The 21,885-nt window shown below is 40.0% G+C and overlaps 2 protein-coding genes across 6 annotated transcripts in view; one reads left to right on the forward strand and one right to left on the reverse strand.

Annotated features, from left to right (window-relative positions):
* The window catches only part of efcab7 (EF-hand calcium binding domain 7), a 45,374-nt gene extending 32,357 nt beyond the window's left edge, over positions 1–13,017 (reverse strand). The window contains exons 1-2 of the mRNA XM_062978228.1: positions 12,919–13,017; positions 2,442–2,629 (exon numbers count right to left, since the gene is read on the reverse strand). Coding sequence (XP_062834298.1) covers positions 2,442–2,628 — 187 coding nt within the window. The 5' untranslated portion in view covers position 2,629; positions 12,919–13,017. The remainder of the gene's footprint in view (positions 1–2,441; positions 2,630–12,918) is intronic.
* itgb3bp (integrin subunit beta 3 binding protein) overlaps positions 12,812–21,885 on the forward strand; it is a 73,139-nt gene continuing 64,065 nt past the window's right edge. For all 5 annotated transcript variants that reach the window (XM_062978238.1, XM_062978239.1, XM_062978242.1 and 2 more), the window contains exon 1: positions 12,812–13,163. In XM_062978238.1, coding sequence (XP_062834308.1) covers positions 12,832–13,163 — 332 coding nt within the window. In that variant the 5' untranslated portion in view covers positions 12,812–12,831. The remainder of the gene's footprint in view (positions 13,164–21,885) is intronic.

Here is a 21,885-nt window from a genome sequence, read left to right on the forward strand (position 1 = left end):
AACTCTGACTCTTGTTCTGGAAATATTTGTATTTTGTTTGAAGGCACAAACAAAATACAAATATAAAATCCTGGGATTGTAGTCCGATGAGGCACTATTTGGCAGAAAAAGCTGAAGGTCGTGTAAAACTACAAGTCCCATGATTCCATAGCATTGAGCCATGGCTGTTAAATTCTATAGTGCAATAATTCTTTAATGTAGGTGTACTTTAAATACAAGTGCAGAGAAGTATAACAAGAGCGACATTTATTGCTGATACAGTATTATGAAGTAGATTAGTATGGACGGTTTTTGTTATCTTTGTTCCCTAGTATCGTTCCTTCTAACCAATGGCGTATCTAAATTTCAAAATTATATGTGGAAGCATTCAATACACTCCAGAAGGCAGCTTTAGATGTTCTGTTGTAGCCTGCAGTTGCCTAACAAAACATTTGAATCTTTCCCTTTTAACAGCAAATCCACATATCTAATCATAAACTCCTTTCTAAATCTACAGCTTCAAGCATAATTTGCCAATAAGGTTTTTGTTTAAAAAAGCAAACAATATACATTTGAATCTGTTTATGTGGATCACTGAATAAAGGTAAATGCCTATAAGGCACTTTTGTTAGGTAGGTATTTTAGCTTCCTGAGGGACAACCCGGCATCCTACTTTATCTCTATGTTCATATTCTTAAAAGACAACATAAATAAATAAATAAAACCCCACCCACCTCCCCAGACACAGACAATACAGTTTTGCTGCTTGATGAATTATTTCTACATACTGGGAAATCAGTACTTGTCAGGTGTTTACTAATCTCGTCATATTACTTTTTAATAAAGGCATACTACCCTTTAAATGCACCTTTTCTATATAAAAAACTTAATTTCTGATAAGTGGCTATAGGAACATTTTAGTCTAGGACAGTGCATTACATTTCATAATTACAAGTCATAGAAACAAAGATTAGAAGAAGGAGATTGTAAATTTCAATGTAGAACTTGTGGTACATAATAGTAATCAATACGATAGTCACAAGGTATTAATCAAATATCATATGTCACAACCAAAGTCACGTTGATTTCTAGTCAAAACTGAATTAAAAGTTTGCAATGAATTAGAATACACATTTTTAGTTTGCTTTTAAACAGTTTCAGAGGTCTTTAAAAATAAAATGGCTTTGAACTCTTGTCTTTTGTAAGCTGACCTTGAAATAGACATGGCTAAACACTTGCCATGTACCCAAGTGACATATGGACACAGATGAAAGAAGTAGCATGGAACGGAGAGAAAGCATTTGTTCACACCATTCATATTTAACATCCTGATTAGTGGAAGATAATACTGAGATGTTACAAGCAGCAGTCCTAAAAATCGAATAGAGCTACACACCATATAAGGATATTGTAAAAAGAATTTAGATTGTCTTACTAAAAGAGAATGTGGATGATTACATACAGTAGATTACAATTGTCCTTTCATGTACATTTGCAGTCATATATGTAAGTATACACATAATAGCAGCTGTAGTATTAGGACCTCAGAATGAGCATTTCTCAGATCACTGTAACTGCTATTTTCAAATCGTTAACATTTCTGTTAAAACACTGTGCCAGAAATGGGCAACCTCCAGTTGTTATTGGGCATGGAGAACTACTACATCACTGGCTTTACTGAGCAGACCTAATTATTTCCCAATCACCACTGCTCAGCCCTGCTCTAATTGTATATTACTGTTAGAGCACCCCAGCCTTGTATTGGTTCCTGCTCTGGCCATAGAAACACATGTCTTTGTTACATCCCATCTGGATTAGTGTAACATGCTCTTCATGGAGTTGCTTTTGAAAGTGCTCCGAAACATCAGTGGTTCACAGAGCTGCCCAAAGAGTCTACTGGATTGGCTTGTTACATAACAGGACGTGTCTGTGGAGAACATCTAATGCTCTTTTTTTTTTTTTTTTTTTTTGCAACAGCTCCATGGGTTGCAGACCATTTTCGGACATAATTCAAAATGTTGCTTCTAACTTATAAAGCACTACCCAGCTCAAGTCCGTGCTATTTCAAGAAGTCCCTTCCTATATAAGCTTGTCTAGGCTTTAGTATCTTCAGGGCAAGCCATATTTTCAGCCGAGGAATATTCAAAACATGTTTATTAGGAACAAAAGAGACTGGAGAATATAAAGATTTATTCAGCACACTATGGGATGTTGACCCACATTCGTTTGGATGTACATTATTTTCTGATGCTAAGATATAAGGATGCCCAAGCAGGCACTCCTTGGTATACTTTAATGAGCAGCCTATAAACACAGAGGTAAAGAAATATAAAATACAGGACAGTTACCCAGATATACTGAACAGTTAAAACACACAAGAAATATGTGGGATTTTAAGATATCATTCACATCCTGACAGTTTCCTCTCATGCAGCCTGAAATTTAAAATAAATAAAACTTACCCAAACACAGCTGCTCTTTTGATTTAATGTTTTCTAAACTGCTTTTAAAGACTGCTAGATAGGCTGCTCGGCAGTTCTTATAAAACATTTCCTCTTCATAATTCTGGGATTTCTTTGAATGAGAGTTTTCTGAGGATGCTGTTTGTTCACTGAAGGGGGATGCATTGCTCTCCTCGTTGCCAGCCATCCTGTGAATAATGCAAACATATTGAGAGACTCTTCTTTTATTTGCATACCTCAATACTGGATCACCATCTGTCCACCCACTCAGGTGGGAGGGAATGTTCTCTGTATTCTTCACTGCCTGCAACAACAGCAAAGGGGTTGGAGTGGGAGAATGTATAAATATTACTCAACATGCACTAGTAATTGTTTTTAACTTTTTTATTTGTATTTCTTATCTATTTCAAGGCAGTACACAACAGTAAATCATATTTGTAGGTTGATTATATGACATACCAAGTGATATCCCAGTGAATTTCAAATGAGTGTACTTCTTCCAAATGGAATGGAAGTAAAGAGGGCCAAGGAGGAAGCTAGCTTTCCAGACATTTATCCTCATTCCGCCACCATTGCCACCCTGAAAAGGTATTATGGCTACATTTACACTGTAGAATTAATGCATTTTGACATGATTTCAACTGCTATGGCTGGGATTTGTAGTTTGGTGGGGCACCAGCACTTTTGAACAGAGAAGTCTAAAACCCTGTAAAACTGCAACTCTCATAATTCCATAGCATTGAGACATGGCAGTCAAAGTGGTGTCAAAATGCACTAATTCACCCCATGGCAACATCTTTCCTAGTTCTGATGCTGGTATTGATGGAAGCAAACAGAGATCCACAATGGGAAGGAAGATGTTGTTTTGCATTCTTTCCCCATTATGCTAGGTGTTCATGTTGTCATTACTGCTGACACTATTGATATAAGATTAAATACAGATCAGTATGTGTCTCTTTCGTTTTTCTCTTGCACATGTTAAAAAAGAGAGCTTTAATCACAAATATATGAATATTTATACCACCTACAAAATTCTGGCACAACCTATATAAAGTAACTTTCAGATCACACTGATTTAAATTCCCTCTTCTTTCGAAATCAAAATATTTAACCATGATTGGGGGCAAGTTCAGCTCCACATGAAATAATATGCCATATATACCAGATAGGTAGGCCACAACTATAAATAAGATTATCAAATGCATGGGCCTGGATCCAGGCATCAACCAATTTGCCTGTGGGTCAATGAGCCCAATGGATCAGCCTGATCCTGGAACCCTTAAGGGTGATAGGGAAGGAGCTTCTGGGCAGATGCTCCCCACACACTCCCTGCACAACTGGAGAGTGTAGAAAAGGCATTAATTCCAATGGGTGCAGACCTCTTCTATCCCATACCCCCTGAATCCCAAGAGTCCTCCACAGGCTACTAATGTCAGGGAGACATCAATAATAGCAGTTCTGGATCCAGAAATCAACAAACTACTCTTAAAGTCACAACAAGTAAAGAAACACAAGATAGCCAAATTCCTATGAAATGCAGTAAGGTATACAGGTGGTGGGTGGTATGGACGCTCAAAACCAGCTGATGACTTTCCGAAAGATCCCGTCTTAAATACCCTCCCTCTACTTGATCTGGGCATTTTGGCCAGGCCTCCCAGCCAACAAGCATGAACCAGTTCAACTCATTGGCTGGCACTTCTTGCCTTCTGCCAAGGTTGCACCAGAACTGCATGGGCTCCCAGGAAAAAAGAATTAGATGTCATACCCAAACCATTGCTATACTGAACTTCCTACAAATTCCCTGCATGGTGAGATGGGCATTGGTTTTCATGTTGTTTATATGTGGAAAAAATATATGCAACTTTTCTGAGAAATCATACATAGCGACCTAATACTTTTCTGATATCATTTGCAATGATCCAAACATGCTACAACATACATACACACATACATGTACATAACATTTAAACAATGTCTTTCCTTCAGTGAGCAGCATGTATGAATTTATGTAATTCTTCTCACTTTATCCTCACAGCAACCTTGTGAGGAAGTTTTGGCTGAAAATAAGTGACCTTTTTCTTATAATGAGTTATTATAATGAGCTTGCTTTCTTATAATAACAAGTGAACTTGAATAACGACAATATAGAGATTTTTTACAGGAAAATTTTCTCATTATCTTTACTTAGCATTTACATATAATTACAATCTATCAATTGAACTGGAAAACCGGCAACAATAGCTATGGTATATAATATATATCATTATATATCTGGTACTTCTTGCACAACCAATAATTTCTATTGCCTTGCTAATTTTAATCCTTCTCAAGGTTAATTCATAGGGCTGATTATTTTGTGCACGGTAGTTTGCATAATAAATACCAGAAATTATTGTGTGTGCAAGCTTCCTAAATTGCACATGGTGTGCTGCACACCAGCTACAACTTTTTGGCATACCACTGAAGATGCCATTTTTTCCAGCGTCCACCAATGCGTGTTGAAAGATTAATCTTGAATGTGGCTGACAGGTGCAGTTGACCAGCTGCCTATGGGCAAGCAGCCAGTATACGCTGGATTGTCATGTGAAGAGGCTGTTCATCCTATTGAAATGAAGTTGATTAAGCTCAAATCCCAGCTTTGATGAGATGTATGGGAATTTTTGTTAGCAGCAAAAGACCAATTTCCCCCCCCCAAGGAACATCCTAGAGCCACAAAGCCTTTAAGTTTAAAATGCAGTCGTTTCCAAATCTTTGACCTTCCGAGTACATTTTTCACAACAACATGGAAACTCTATCATGGAACCACCTGCACTGCAGATCTTGGGACTGGTTTCGTCTAGAATGAACTGAATGCACACAAACCACTAGATATATCTGTTTACCTTACCATGACCTCATGAATTTTGCCTTAGACATTCTCAACACTTTCCAACCCTTGCTATTTGTGATAAGTAATGGCCAGGAATCTATATTTTGAAAGTTTCTTCGTGATTAACTGATCTTTTAATCTTCAACAGTAAAATGATGGTCCCTGGACTAATGTCAGTCCATGACAACAGTTCCAGGACCTGAAGAGTTTCCAAGTAAGAAAAATACAATTGCAGCCAATATATGGTACTAGTCTCTGGCAAGTGCAGGCATGGGAACTGATCTATAGCAGGGGTCCTCAAACTTTTAAAGTTCAAAGTCCCTGCAGACTATTGCAGGGGCGGCTTTGAAGAAAGCATGAATGAATCACACTGCACATATCTTATTTGTAGTGCAAAAATGCACAACAGAGAAATAAAATATTTAAAGTGAAGAACAATTTTAACCAACATAAACTTACCAGTCTTTCAATGAAAAGTGTGTGCCTGCTTTTGGCTGATGAGCTAGTCAAGTTAATTAGGATTGTTTTTGATGTCTGCCTTCAAGTCATTTCAGACTTAGGCTGATCCTAGGTCTAAAATTTAGGGCGGGGAATGGGTAAATTATCTTGGAGGGTTGAGTCTGGCCCGTGGGCTTTAGTTTGGGGAATCCTGATCTGTAGTTTCTCTTTGATTTCTTGGATCTTGTGCAAGATGACTCTTGTTCTTTTTGTTGTTGTCATCTTCTTTTGCTCTGCACTGATTATTATTGTCTTTGCACACAAGTAGTTGAACATTCACTTTCAGGGCTGTGACTCTATTTCTGTCACCTTTTACTTTTGCTTCTTGTTTCTCCCTAACTGCTTGAAGAGTTTGGTCCATTGAGGTTTCCTCTTCTTTTTTGGCTACAGATATTGGATTTTGCATTTTCCCCTGACAGTGTGCCTGTTTCAGCCCTGAGTTCTTCTAGTCCTCATTCAGTTAGGCTTAATAATGCAAAAATATCTTTTACATTGCTTTAAATTCTACAAGTAGGTTGTATTTTGGCATGATGCATGATTTAACTTTTAGTTTACTTTATTTCCATTCTTGAAATTAGTCATTTGGGATCTATGCCGCAATTTGCCCATGGTCTTGTTTCTGGAGAGAGATAATGGAGCTTCTCCATCTTCTGCTTCTAATGATGCAGTCTATTTTATTTTCATATTGATCAGATAATTACCATACATACAGTCAGTCACCCCTTGGGTTGCCTGATGAATGTGTTTGCAATGATCAAATTGTTGGCTTCACAAAAGTCAGTCATTCTCCATTTCTTGATCCTAGGCTAAATTTTCATACAATCTTTGATTCTGCTCTTTTCATACTTTTGCATTCCAATTGCCTGTGATTAACAAGAAGCTGGAGTCCAGGTGTCCAGTTTCCTCCTTTCATCGAATCTTTCATCTTCTTGTGGCTCTGTAGTTGCTGCATATACTTGGATTATTGCTATTTTGATGTTTTCCTGGAGTTTTATTGATAGGATTTGGTCAGATTTTGCATTATGTCCTTTGACTGTATTTGCTACATCTCTCTTCACCATTAATAGCACTGAACTTTTCTTAAATTTCCGCTTCCTGAGTTCAATACAGTACGGCTAAAATGTGGATAAAACACTGTGTGTGGCTAAAATGTCCTATTCCTGTCCACTCTAGCTTCCTCACCCCAAGTATTGCATGTAATGTAATACATTACTTCTTTTCATATGCCAAGCTTCCCCTGACTCGTGCACCTCATAATCTATATTCCTATGTGTTGCACAACTTTGGACTTTGCTTTCACCTCTGAGCACAACAGCCTTTCAGAGCGAGTCCAACTGCATCATTATTTTCAGCTGTCCTCTGGTGTACCATAGTGGTTATCTCTTGTTTTATTCTGGATTATTTTATCACAAGGTTTTCATGGTAAAAGACATTCAAAAGGGGTTGAACATACCTCCTTTGCACAGTACTAACAAGCATTAACCATGGTCCTACTGCCAACTCTGAGAGATCTTCTGCCAATGTCATCTTCCATTACAACTACTCAATAGCTGTTCAGAACATTTAGTCTGGCTCCGTAGCAAAAGTCTGTCTGACAGAGCATACTTACCAGCAGCCCTGCTGCCATAAGCATTGACTCTTCACTTACAGGGGTATGCAATCCCACCACCATGGAAAGGTAATGCCATTGGTGGTATTGTTCCATCTAACTGGTCATATTTCTTCCATTTGGGCCAAAAGCAGCTAAAGGATAGGGAATGCTTATTTACATTGTGGAAATTGTTTTTGGAAGGATTAACAGCATTTCCAGCTGCTGTGGTACAGATATTTGAACTTTACTTTCATGCTAAGTAGCAGCCAGTCTGATTAAATGTGCGTTTAATCAGAAATGCCCCACTGAACTGTACCATTACTTTCTAATAAGTGGGCTTCTGCTTTGCAGAAATTAACTGCATTTTCAGCCAAGTAAAACATTCCAAGCATGAGATGCTGATTGTCTTCACTATAGTTATTTCAAGAGGGACAAGTGGATTTAAAGCTAGGTTTTCTGCCTCAATGGGTTTGGGGACTTGGCCTGGATGAAGACCCTAATAGTGCAACAGGAAAAAAAAACAGAACTCACCTGAATGAAAGGAACACAGAAAGGAATTTCTTTTTAAATAACTGAAATAATTCAGCACAGCTTTTTCCTCATATATGGTTAGTAAGTGTCAACAGTAATTTTGTTCTTTACCAAAGGTGGGGTGGGTTTTGAGAAGGCCATCATGGAGAGGCATTTAATTGTGTTGGACTGTTGGTCTAACCACCTGCAACATTATTTTATCCAGTGCTGACTTCTGAAAATATATTCCAGTATAATAAATTGAATATTTCAAGTTCAATAACAACACAACAACATAGGTAGGGTCCCCTTCAGGACTCATTGGAGCCTTACTCGGGAGACCTAAATCACTCGCACCTTCTTGAGTTATATAGGCCTTTTACACTTGGGAAAGAAAGATAATAATCGCTTATCATGGATGAAGTACCCTATTTATAATACACAGACCGCCTTGCCTGACAGTTTCATATTACAGTGGCATAAGAAGGACCCCACAGGGACACAGTCCAGTTACTGCAAACGGGTGTCACTATAATAATTAAGCACCACTGTTAGCACACACAAAGGAAAGTGAGTTCTAGCCAATGAGGGAAAAAGAGAATAAATGTTAATTTTCCAGTAGCCAGTTTTATCAAATATGAACACTTGTTTATGCTCCTCAGCTCTCTCATTACTTAGCCATTCTTTATTTGGGCAGCTGTGCAGCACAGAGATGTCTTGAATATGTTACTCAAAACACCGCATGCAAGAAATTATTTGGGAGAAGAAAGCTAAGGTTATTAAAATAGAAGCTACATTCACAGTTCACTAGAAAAATATAGAGGAAACAATATGCAGAATCTCAGATAGGTAAATGTGAACCATCTGATCAGATTTTCACGTTTTAATTCCACTATTTCAGCATAAAATAAATGAAATAAAATAATCTCATGTACAGAGTTTTTGTCAAAATAATTCCGTTTCCCTCCTCCCAGCATTCTTCACAAGTCATGAGACCCTTCAGAAGGCTGCTTCCCCCCCCTCCCCCCCAGGTAGGTTCCATGTTGTGGCTGAAGACACGAAATGGGACAGCAATTATTGTCCCCTGACATTAAGTCTAGTCGTGTCTAACTCTGGGGGTTCGTGCTCATCTCAATTTCTAAGCCGAAGAACCGGCATTGTCTGTAGACACCTCCAAGGTCATGTGGCTGGCATGACTGCATGGAGCGCCGTTACCTTCCCGCCATAGTGGTACCTATTGATCTACTCATATTTGCATGTTTTCGAACTGCTAGGTTGGCAGAAGCTGGGGCTAACAGTGGGAGCTCACCCTGCTCCCCGGATTCAAACCGCCGTCCTTTCAGTCAGCAAGTTTAGCAGCTCAGTGGTTTAATTTATTATTTATTTATTTACAGTATTTATATTCCGCCCTTCTCACCCCAAAGGGGACTCAGGGCGGATCACATTATATACATATAGGGCAAACATTCAATACATATAGGGCAAACATTCAATAGAACCGAGACAGAGACAGACACAGAGGCAATTTAACCTTCTCCTGAGGGGCCACAGGGGGAAGCAGCTGCTTCATCATCCACTGTGACGGCACTTCCTCATTCCAACGTTGTAAATTAGTTAAATTTGCCTCCCCACTCGATAAGTGGTACCTTATTTCCTACTTGATAGATGCGACTATCTTTCAGGTTGCTAGATCAGCAACAAGCAGGGGCTATTTTTTATTTTTTAATTGACGGGTGCTCACCGCACCACGGGCTGGCCTCGAACTCATGGTCAGAGTGATTTATTGCAGCAGGCTGCTCACCAGCCTGTGCCACAGCCTGGCCCCTTTAGTCTTGTATTTGCAGGTCCTAGGAAGGGGCTGAATGCACTTCTAAGTTTTGGAAATGTGGTTTCTAACTTGGTGTCGCTTGTCAGTCTTTCCCAGAATAGGGTCAGCATAAGTTGGAGAGGAATTGAAGGCACACATATCAAGAAAGATGCTCATAAGCGATGCATTCAGAGTAAAAGACAATCCTGGGCTCACTTTGTAACTAAAGAAGGAACACTGTAATAAAACAGAAGTACCTGTGAATTTAGGGCACTTGTTGGGATTGTGGTACGGATTAGGAAAATGGATTTTTACACACAATCCATTGCCATCTGTGTTGTGATAGTACTCTTCTTGCCCACTGTGAATCTTTGACATTTAAGTTAACCTTTCAGGCATTAGAGATATGGTTTCTCTTACTTTGAGGCAGGGAGCCATTCAGTCTCCATCCAAAGCTTGCTCTCAGTTATGAACAGGCTATTACTTTTTGGTTACTTGTCTACAAAGAGACAAGGTAACAGCAAAAATAAGACAAACACTTCAGGATATAAAATGACATACAGTAGAGCAGGGCTCCCCAAACTAAGGCCCGGGAGCCAGATGCGGCCCTCCGAGGTCATTTACCTGGCCCCCGCCCTCAGTTTTATAATATAATATATTGTATATAATATAATATTGATAATAATATTATAATGTAATACAATATAACACTAATAATAATACCATATAATAATATTAATTATATATTCTATATTACATATAACATTACTAATAATATTACAGTATAGTTGTATAGTTCAATAAAGTAATATTTAATGCTAATATTGTGCTATGCTAATAATATAATATATTGTATGTACATATAATTTGTAGGCCACTCTGAGTCCCCTTTGGGGTGAGAAGGGTGTGATACAAATGTAGTAAATAAATAAATAATAAATAAATACATTTTAGACTTAGGCTCGCCCAAAGTCTGAAATGACTTGAAGGCACACACCAACAACAACAACAACAACAACCCTAATTAACTTGACTATCTCATTGGCCAGAAGCAGGAGCACACTTCCCATTGAAATCCTGATATGTCGGTTAAAATTATTTTTATTTTTAAATATTGTATTGTTCTTTCATTGTTGTTGTTATTGTTGTTTTTGCACTACAAATAAGACATGTGCAGTGTGCATTGGAATTTGTTTGTATTTTTTTTTTCAAATGATAATCCGGCCCCTCAACAGCCTGAAGGATTGTGGACCGGCCCTCGGCTTTAAAAGTTTGAGGACCCCTGCAGTAGAGTCTCACTTATCCAACATAAACGGGCCAGCAGAATGTTGGATAAGCGAAAATGCTGGATAATAAGGAGGGATTAAGGAAAAGCCTATCTATATCTATATATATAATAAAAGTGAAATCGGAGTATGTATCAGCGTTTTGATTGGCCTGGCGGAATATGTGCTCGCGTTTTGATTGGCCGCCACTATCCCAGGCCACTGAGACCAACAGGAATGACGGATCTGCACCAAACTTGGCACACTTCATCCCCACGATGCACTTTATGACCTGCTGCCATTTGGGGGAGGATGGACCACAGATGATGGGATTTGCAGTACTTTCAAACACTTTAACTCCCACAGACTACTGCAATGCCCACCAATGATAGAAATGGACCAAACTTGGCACACAGAACTCCTGTCGACCCCTTTACATCCTGATGTATATTGGGGCAGGATGGACCAAGGATGATGGAATTTGCAGTACCTTCCCTCACTTCTTGAGACCACAGCAACTGCCACAAATCACACAACTGAACCAAACCAGGCACACATATCCCAAATGACACACTTCACATGCTGCAGCAGTTTGACGGAGGGTGGACCAAGGATTATGGGATTTGCAGTACATTCATCCAATTCACCTCCCACAAACCACTGTGATGCCCATGAATGACAAAACTGTATCAAACTTGACACGCAGGTGCAGGGTAGCCCACTTTACATCCTGGTGCAGTTTGGGGGAAGAGGGACCGTGGATGAGGGGACTTACAATATCTTCAGTCACTTCCTGGGACTACTGTGACCCCCACCAATGACTGATCAAGACCAAACTTGGCACATAGAGCCACCATGGCCCACTCTACATCTTGGTGAGATTTGAAAGAGCTTGGACCTTGGATGATGGGACTTGCAGTATATTCATTCACTTCCTGAGACCACTGTCACCCCCATCAATGTCTCATCAAGACCAAACTTCAAACAGAGAACACCCATGACTCACTCTACACCCAGGTGCAGTTTGGAGGATGATGGACCATGGACGATGGGACTTCCAATACCTTCACTCACTTCCTGAGAGCACCGCGACCCACACAAATGACTGATCAAGACCAAACATGGTACATGGAGCCCTCATGACCTATTCTACATACTGGCTCTGTTTGGAGGGGGATGGACACTGGACGATGGGACTTGCATATGGGAGTTGGAGCTCACCCGCACCCACTGAACCCAGCTGACATTGGATATAGGCTACACTTGGAACACACCCAAACAATGCCTTTCTCAAATGACCCGGGCATCGCCGGGTCTCCAAGCTAGTTAAACATAAAATTACATTATGATTTTACAAATTAAGCACCTTAACATCATGTTTTAAAACAACTTGACAGAAAAAGCAGTTCAATACACGATAACGTTATGTAGTAATTAATGTAATTACGAATTTAGCACCAAAATATCACAACATTTACTACAAAAACATTGACTACTAAAAGGCAGACTGCGTTGGATAATACTGAACGTTAGATAAGCGAAGGTTGGATAAGCGAGACTCTACTGTAATACAAAACCGACAAACACCAAATTGAGGAGGCTTGAGAAAGTTGCTTTCTCCAACAGCTCCTGCATTGGACTGCATCATAAGTCTACACTGGCCATATGATGCAGATTCAAACTGCATTATATGGCAGTGTAGATCCAGCCACACTCTCACCTCCACAAGGGTCGCCATAAATCGGAAACGACTTGAACGCACAAAACAACAAAAAAGCATGCATTCTATATATTTTTAAAAGTTTTGACGACCCTCTGTTTTGCAGGCCTATTTACTGTGATCATAAGAAATGCTCCACGCAACCCCCTTCCCGCAAAGAACAAAAACAAAGGAAGACAGTGAGGCAGAGAGAACAGCAAAGGGAAGCGAGTCCAACCTGGCCGTGGCCTGTGCTTTCCCGGCGGTCCTTTGTCGCAGTTGCTTAGCAACCTCCTGGGCTCCGCCTCGAGCGGCGCTTCTCCGGCCCTTTCGTCCCTGTTTCCCGCCGGCCGGGTTTAAGCGACGCACCGCCTCGGCGCTGGGCGGGAAATTTCGCTTTCGTGGCACTCAGCGCTTCTTCAGGGCTGGCCGTCATGCCGTGAGTACCGGAGCAGCCGGGGAGGCCTATCCCGCGTGTGCGAGGCGGGTACTGCTGAAGTCTCAGTCTTTCCCTTCGCAGAATGATTGAGGTTCAAAGAGGCATGGGTTGAGCCAATGGTTTCAGCGTTTGCCTCAGTCAGTGTGCATCCACACCAGGGGTGGGCAAATTTCAACTTCAGCTTAAGCGGCTGAGGGAGAAAAGGAAAGCGCCTGAGGCTGTTAGGAATTGTGGAAGTTGAAACCCAAAACACCTGGATGGCCCAAGTTTGCCCATGTCTGGTGTAGAATGAATGCAGTTTGATATGGCTAACTAACTAACATGCTTTGTGTGTGTGTGTTTGTGTATATATATATATATGTGTGTGTGTGTGTATACACATGCACACACACGCACACACATCAATATATATAATATTAATATTAATAATATTATGTTGTAATACAATGTAATAATAATTATAATTCACTATTATAATTGTATATTTATATTACATGCAATATTACTAATAATATTGCAATATAGTTGTATAATATAATATATTGTATGTATATATACTTGTAAACCGCCCTGAGACCCCTTCGGAGTGAGAAGGGCGGTATATAAATGTTGCAAATAAATAAATGGCTTTCCACGGCTCAATGCTAGGGATTCGTGAGAGCTGTAGTTAAATGAGGGACCAGCACGCTTTGGCAGAAAACCTTGTAAAACGACTTTAAAAAGCTTAATATTTCACACTGACCTCAAGGTATGGTATGTGGCATTACTAAAGAACCCGGTTTTCAGACAGAAGGAGGTGCGTTATCAGTCCTTTCCCGTACAGAGCTTTTTAATCCTATATTTATGTGCTGTTCCTCGCTGACCACTTTATCACATTAGGCATGGGAAGTGTGTGGCAGAGAAGAGCTCAGTCTTACTCCGTTTTTTAATGAAACTGATATTTTTCCTACCTTCCTACCTTCTATCACTGTTAAATGTCTCTCAGTTTCTATTCTTTCACTGCAGTTGCCTTCACCTAGCAGAGGTTTGGCCTCACCCACCATCCCTCTCCCTGCTCTCTCTCCTAGCTCCCCCATAGAGAAGGGTGTGGACCTTGGAAAACTATAACTCCCAGGACTGCATACTATGGAGCTATACTATTTAAAGTAGGGTTTAAGGGCATTCATTCCATACTGTGAATGTACCAAGAGAATGGTATGGACTTTAGAAAACTATGTCTCCTGGGCCTGCACAACATGGAGACATGACATAATAATAATAATGCCACTCCCACAAATCGGGAAAACTTTTAATTTTAAACCTAAGGGCAACAAATGCCATCACATTAGAGAATTGTCCAAACATCCAGATCATTACAAAAAAAAATCCAGTTCCTCACCTCCTGAAACGTTTGAAGAGAATCCTGGCCCCCACACTTAAAATACTCAAAGAATGCTCTATCCAACACTTGAAGCCAAACCAATGTGATGACAACAGTGGCTTCCCGGATTTTAAATGTAGCACTCAGTGGAATTTAGTAAATGTGATGAAGTGGCTCATGCGGTGGGATTTCCTTTCCAGTGAGTGTGGCCCCCTTCCACATAGCTGAAAAAAAATCCTATATTATCTGCTTTGAACTGGAATATATGGCAGTGTGGACTCAAATAACCCAGTTCAACGATATTTTGGTATTTTCTGCCTTTATATTCTGGGATATATGTGTGGAAAAGTTTAGGTTTGCAGGTCATATTTGAATTGCATTGACCCTCTCCTACCGCCTTTTTATTCTGGGCATCCTAAAACAATGTCTACACCCAGTGGTTCACAGCCTTTTTTAGCCATGCCCACGTAAGCATTTCTAAAACCCAGATTCCTGCCCCCTCCCTGAACATATAATACTTATTGTTCAAAAAACGAATGCCTCCCAAATGAATTGTTAGGAGGGAACCAAAAAAGCCATAATCATGGTCTAAACAAGCTTACAAATAACATGGCATCCATGAAAAAGTAACGAACAAAAGCATAATTGAAGTACAGAGGATAGAAATCACCAAGAAATTGTGTTGTTGAAGGTTTTCATGGCCAGAATCACTGGGTTGCTGTACGTTTTCTGGGCTGTATGGCCATGCTCCAGAAGAATTCTCTCCTGATGTAGCGACTGCATCTATGGCAGGCATCCTCAGAGGTTGGGAGGTCTGTTGGAAACTAGGCAAGTGTGGACAATTTCAAAGGAGTTAACCATGAAAATGAACAAAATCTGGCTCTGGTTGTGAGGCCTGTTGGAAACTAGGCAAGTGGGGCTTATTTATTTATTTCATACATTTCTATACCATCCGTCTTATCCCCAGGGGCGGACTCAAGGTGGCCTCACAACCAGTAACCATTAGATGCCAAACACAACAATTACAATTAAAACAAATCTGTGGAATGTCCAGGGTGGGAGAAATAACTCTTGTGTGCTTGAGGCAAGTGTGGATCTTCCAATTGGCCTCCTTGATGAGCATTTAATTGCCCTCCAGCTTCAGAAACACAGAAATGCTGGACCACTCTAACAACCAGCATGTCACACTACACAGGGAAGCCATTGAAATCCACAAGCATGTGAACAGTTTTAACAGAAAGGAGGAAACCATGAACATGAACAAAATCTGGCTACCAGTATTTTAAAAACCTCTAAAATCAGGACAGTAAATAAATAACACTCAGAAACAGGCATTTCAGACATGAATCAATTAGGGCCAGCTATCACCTCCTAACAAAGGATCCCCCCAGGCAGGAAGCAGCCAGGCTTTGAGGCTGCAAGGCCATTCAATGCTAAACAAGGGGGCCAATTGGAACATTCACACTTGCCTCAAGCAGATAAGAGTTCTTTCACCCACCCATGTTTCTTCTGGCAGTACAGCCTGGAAAACTCAGAGCAACCCACCAAGAAATTGTTTTTTTAAAAAAATAATAATAATATGAAGTGCTGTGAAAAATAGCAAATAAAGCTTCAAAACATAATATAGCACTGAAATTTATAAATATAAAATAATTTTAATGGAGGTTTTTCTGTAATATTTTGATCATTTTAATTACAATACAAAAACATTTTATATATTTTGTGAAGCTTGTAATGCTAAAAGAACACTTAAGAGGAGTGGAGTGTTTGGCATGAAAGTGGCCTCCCTTTTCTGGACTCATGCATTTTCTAGTTAACGCTATGCTCCCCCACTCCTCTCTATAAGGGGCTTTCTCCCTCTTCATCATCACTAGCTGATTGCTGTCTACATTCTGATTGGAGGGGGGGGGGATTGGTGGGGTGGAAAATGGGGATGCATACACCCTTAGACAGGATTGAACATAGAAGAATTATATCGTGAAATTGTAATAGAAATTTTCAGCGAGGTTTACAACTTCTGAATTTAAACAATGCGAGCAGTGCATTACTGTACTGGGATGGGCTTTGAACACCTTACATAAAATTGCGATTTAAAATAGAATTTGTAACTCATTAGATAATTATTACAACATTTATTCTTCAATGTTAATTTATTTACCTTTGAATCATTATCATAGCTATTATTAGCTGGTACGATGGTTGTATACATTTTATATTTCTACTTGGTTTTAATATAAGCCAGGACTTTTTAAACCTTTCCCTCATGTGATCCCTTTTAGTCTGAGAAAAGTATTTGTGACCCCAAGGGTATAGGTATAGGTATAAAATCAAGCATTTACTGATGATAAATCAGAATTTACAAGGCTTGCTAAGCAATCTGATTTCCCCTTTTTATGAAGTAGTGCAGAAGCATTTTCTGCAGAGTTCATTGTAAACTGATGATGCTGCTAACAGAATTGTGTAATATCTAAAATAGCCGCTAACTGGTGTTCAGAAGCCTTTTACTGTTGCCAATTTTTTCACAACTTCAACATTAAGCTAAGGGGATTCCATTTGTGGTTAGGACCCACAGTTTAAGAAATAGTGATCTAAGTAATATACACCATTAATTGAGCAGTGATTTCTAAGAAACCAGAGAAAAGATTATTGCCTGAAGTTTACCACCCAATTTTAGTAGTGAGCAAGCCAATGAGATAGGAGGGATAGGAAGAAATCACAGCTACTTCTATGTATGGATACTTCTAACTTCTGCTTTTTTCAAATATACTCAAGTGAAGACTCACTCCATTACATGCTTCCATGTAATAAACTGCATTTTAAAATTATTCACATAGAAGCACAGCACTGACAGAGTGGTTGTACTGCACAGTAGCTTATACTGTATATTCATTGGCCAAATGCATTGCTCTCACTGTAAAAAGTTTCCCATTGACCACTAGGTGTCCTGTTAACAGCTATGAGATGCCTTTCTAGATTGGAGCATGCTCCTGAAAGAAGAGTTGAGCAACCACCTTCATTTTCTTATTAATGCAAGTCTGCATCTTCAAGTGTTTGTATACTTTATAGGTCCTTTCCACACAGCTAAAGAAAATCCCACAACATCTGCTTTATACTGGAATATATGGCAGTGTGGACTTAGATAACCCAGTTCAAAGCAGATATTGTGGGATTTTCTGCCTTGATATTCTGAGTTATATGGCTGTGTGGAAGGGCCCTCAGTCTGTGCTTCCCCAGTTCATTTCATCAAAGTTGTTCTAATGATACCATTTCCTTGTTTGTAGAAACACTTAAATGATACAGTGTCCCCTCACTTTTCGTGGGGGTTAGGTTCCAGGCCTGCCCGCAAAAGTGGAAAACTGCGATATAGCGGCACTACATTTATTTCAATAAATATAGCCTCCCTCCCTCTTTTCCTCTTTAAACATACTGTTCAGTCTTCCTTGTTCCTGGGGCGATGAGGTGCAGGCAGGGCCTACTGGCGCTGCCTGCAGGCGGCTGAGGAGGAACAGCAGGCCAGGTCACGTGACTCAAACTGGGCCCTTTTGTGCCTGCAAAGGGAGGGAGGGTGGGCCGGATGGAAAAAGCTGTGATACAGCAAATCCGCAGAACCCGAACCGCGGATTAGCGAGGGAACACTGTAATTTGCTGTGTGCTACACCATTGCTTATTTGCTAAATGCAGGTTGAACACTCTTATCTTGTTACGATATGTAAGAAATCAGTTAATGTGTGTGCGTCAACTTCAAAATAAGATACATGGAGCTAATTGGCTGAGCCACGTCTGGAGAGCTGCTAAGCCTGGGAGTTTTTGATACTGTTGCAATTTTGTTCAGGCTTGAGCTATGCAGGTGCAGATACACTTAGGAGAATGAAGCAGAGAGAGACACACAGGATTTTGAAGTGCTCTTGCTTTATGAGCTGCTGGAAATAATTTATCCACATGGACAAAGGAAAGACTATTTTAAATCTCTCATGTGAGTTGGTGCAACTGAACACTTTATACATATGTTGTTCTTGGTTTAAGAAGAATAAACCATTTGTTCTTTACTGTTCACCAGTGTGGCACATATCTTTATCTGGCAAGGCAGTGCACGGACTACACATTTTGATTTTTCATTACATCAACATATTTGACCAAAGTGTTTAAACCCATAAATGATAAATATATCATGACTGCCCTTATGTCTTTGAGATTAACCCACAAGCTGCAGTGAAACAAATAGACTCCTGATAGTGTCTATAGTGTTATAGTGGCAGCTATGCTGAAAGGGCTACTGTAGGTTTTATGTGGTTGCTTTGATACTTTGGCATTAGTGTTTGCTGTAGTTGACACAAATATGAAAGAGATAGTCACTCCTAAATGTAGCTGAAAAACCAGCTTTTATGTGAAAGAAATGTCAGGAGTGGGGGGAAGTCTGAAGAAGCCCATTTTTTTTTTAAAATGTGTGGAGACAGGGAAGGGGATAGTATAGAGATGGGCTAGGCAAATCAACTGGGAGCACCCCCCCCCCCACCTCAGTGTGGGATTTAAGTAGTCTTATGCTTTTTAAAAATGGGATGGATTCAGGGAACTGCCATCAGGATTCAAAGGCGCTGGTAAAAGGTTCAGGGAATTTGTGTGGCCTGTACTTTCTCTTCCTTTGGACCAGACCATTATGGAGATAGGTATAAATGGCTGGCTAGAATGGATTCCTCAGCAGGAACACACATACAGTATATAACAATATTTTAAAGTGAATTTGTGGCTACAGAAACATGAAGAAAATACATTTAATACACACCTTATAATTTAGTGTCATTGCCGGAGATGTCCAGCGCTCAGTATTCTCCTATCTTTGTTTATTTTGTCATAGCTTGTTCTTCACTAACTGTCAAGGACAGAACGCTCCAAGTAGAATACAACACAGTTTATTGAGGTTACAGAACTAAAAATTGCCCGTAGAAAACAAAGGACTAGGCAAACACTTGTTTTCAGTGTGAAAAGTAACAAAAATAACTTCGTTTGAGTTTAAACAGTTCAAAAGAATAAACCGGATTAAACAGAAGTTTGATCCGGATTAAACCAAAGGTGCTTACTTCAGCCTGGCAATTAAACAAACAAAAACTGGTTAACAAAAGGTCAAAATGAACACAAAACCCAGCAGCAGATTCCCCTCTGCTACTCAAGAGCTACAGAAGTAACTCGGGCTGTTGCTCCTCCGTGCAACGGGCGAAAACCAGGTCCAGGCACATCAATCAGGGTAACGACGGTCAGCGGGGTCCCAATCCGGTCCGAGGTCGAAAGCCAAACGCAGACGTCTAAGGTTCCACAAGTTCCACCGATAGCCACAGAAGGGTTAGTCCAGAGTCGTAGTCAGTCAGTCAGTCCAGCGTCAATCCAGAGTTGGCAATAATGTCCGTCAAAAAGACGACGGAGGTCCAAGCTATCAAGATTAAATACAAGTTGCACAGGAAAAGCCCACACAGTTCCTCCCGCCGTCTATGCCCAGTGTCCTTGGTAACTTACGTATACAGCAAACGAATCACACCCGTCTTCAGGAAATTCCCCAGCAAGAGCCCAAGCGTTCGTCCAGATTACCTTGCCCAACGCAATTGGCCATTGATTCTAAACCCCATTTTATGCCAGTTCATAACTCCTCATCGCTGTCAGCTGCTATCCTAATTCCAGGTGCCTCCTCATCATCATCATCCTCATCAGAACTAACACACCTTTGACTATGCCCCACAGCATCCCCAGCTGTGGATCCCGTTCCATCCCTCCAGCCCGTCCACGGGTCCGATCCTGCAACCCGCCAGTCGCCTCCCATGCTATCATTGCCAGTGACACCCAAATCCTCCCTCACCCGAGTCCATTCCATATCATCCTCCTCTGAGCTAACCATCTCTTCCTCCATTCCCTCGGTAAAACCCTCAAAGGAGTCTTTGTCAGTTGGTTCTGCAAATAAGTCCCGAAGCCGCTTCCTTTCACACTCCTCAAAAGAGTCTGACTCTCGAGGAGTCTTACGACCTCGTCTCCTAGTATCGGAGCCAGAAGGCTCAACCATAACACTAACTCATATGTAAAGAAGACATTTGTATTTTGGCTCCATGTATATAAATTGAAATGAACATGGTGATCACTTATATGGTATCCATACAGAAAATTAAGACAATTTCTGTTGTTGACAGAATTTAAGCTAATCCACATCCCAAACTTAGCTTCATTATACTCAGAGCACCAGAAAAGTAATTATTCACATGTCATATCATATAAAAACAAAGCGCTACTTGCTTTCAAGTTCCAAGAGGTTTAAGTCTACTGTTAAGCAGTAGGTATTTGTGGGGTTTTTGCTTACTGGAGATTTTGAGACTTGTAGAACCTTAAAAGTAATTGTTTCAATGTCTCAATATGTGTAATGGAAAATAAGATGAATAAATCTACTTTTTTAATGTCCATTGTTGATACTGTTTGCAGAGAGTGGTATCTGAGCACCAATATACAGAAGATGTGGGTTGCAACTCAGCAGCAGAACAAACTAAAGGCTCTTCATTGTGTTTGGAGTAACTGATACCTGAAACCTTGGAAAAACAAAATCAGGCATTGTCGATTTATTTCTCCTTCTTTTTGTCCTCCAGATAGTTTGAACTATAAGACTCGATATTCCTGACTCTGAGCTATAGTTGATGGGATTTAAGTCATGAACATCAGGAGGGCATTTCATTGGTTCTAACTAGGTGACCTGTCATTTTCATTTATTCAGTTTCATATTTTGCTAGCTTGATTAGAATAACTTTTCAGCCTACTTATATAAAATTGATACCTGATCAAAGAGAAAAGTTATAAAAAAAAACTGCAACACATGCTTCCTTCATAAGCCTCCCCCCTGTACAATTTTAAAATACAGACCTGTCCTGTCTTTGCATTATTCTTAAATTTCTAAAAGAGTTTATTTCTAGTAAACTAAAGAACTACACTCCTGAAATAATATCTGTATAATACAAGATGAGTCAACGCTAACATCATCAAATGCATAGACAACAATGTTCTTGCCTCTATTTCTAGAGTAGTTTTTTCTTAGAATATAAAGGGCTAGTTGGCTCAGTTTTGTTGGTGTTTACAGTGTCTCCACAGGCAAAATATGAGAACACCGTAACTCTACTATCATCCAGAGTCACTGACAGATTTTAAATAGTATACTGCTTGACCACTGCCATTTTTGACAAGATTTGCCCCCCTAGTTTGTTATAATTTAATGGGATTTTCATATAGCTTTTCATTTATTCTAATCATAAAGCTACCTTGAGTCCAGATTCAGCTGTACTTTGGCTCCCAGCTTCCGTTGAAGTCAGTCATAAAAACCTTCATCATAACATGCCTTAGTGTAGCATGCAAATACATGGTCCCCTAGAGCACCTTTGCAGAATGAA

Source organism: Anolis carolinensis, chromosome 4 (assembly GCF_035594765.1).
Source record: "Anolis carolinensis isolate JA03-04 chromosome 4, rAnoCar3.1.pri, whole genome shotgun sequence".
In the NCBI taxonomy this organism is placed as follows: Eukaryota; Metazoa; Chordata; class Lepidosauria; order Squamata; family Dactyloidae; genus Anolis; species Anolis carolinensis.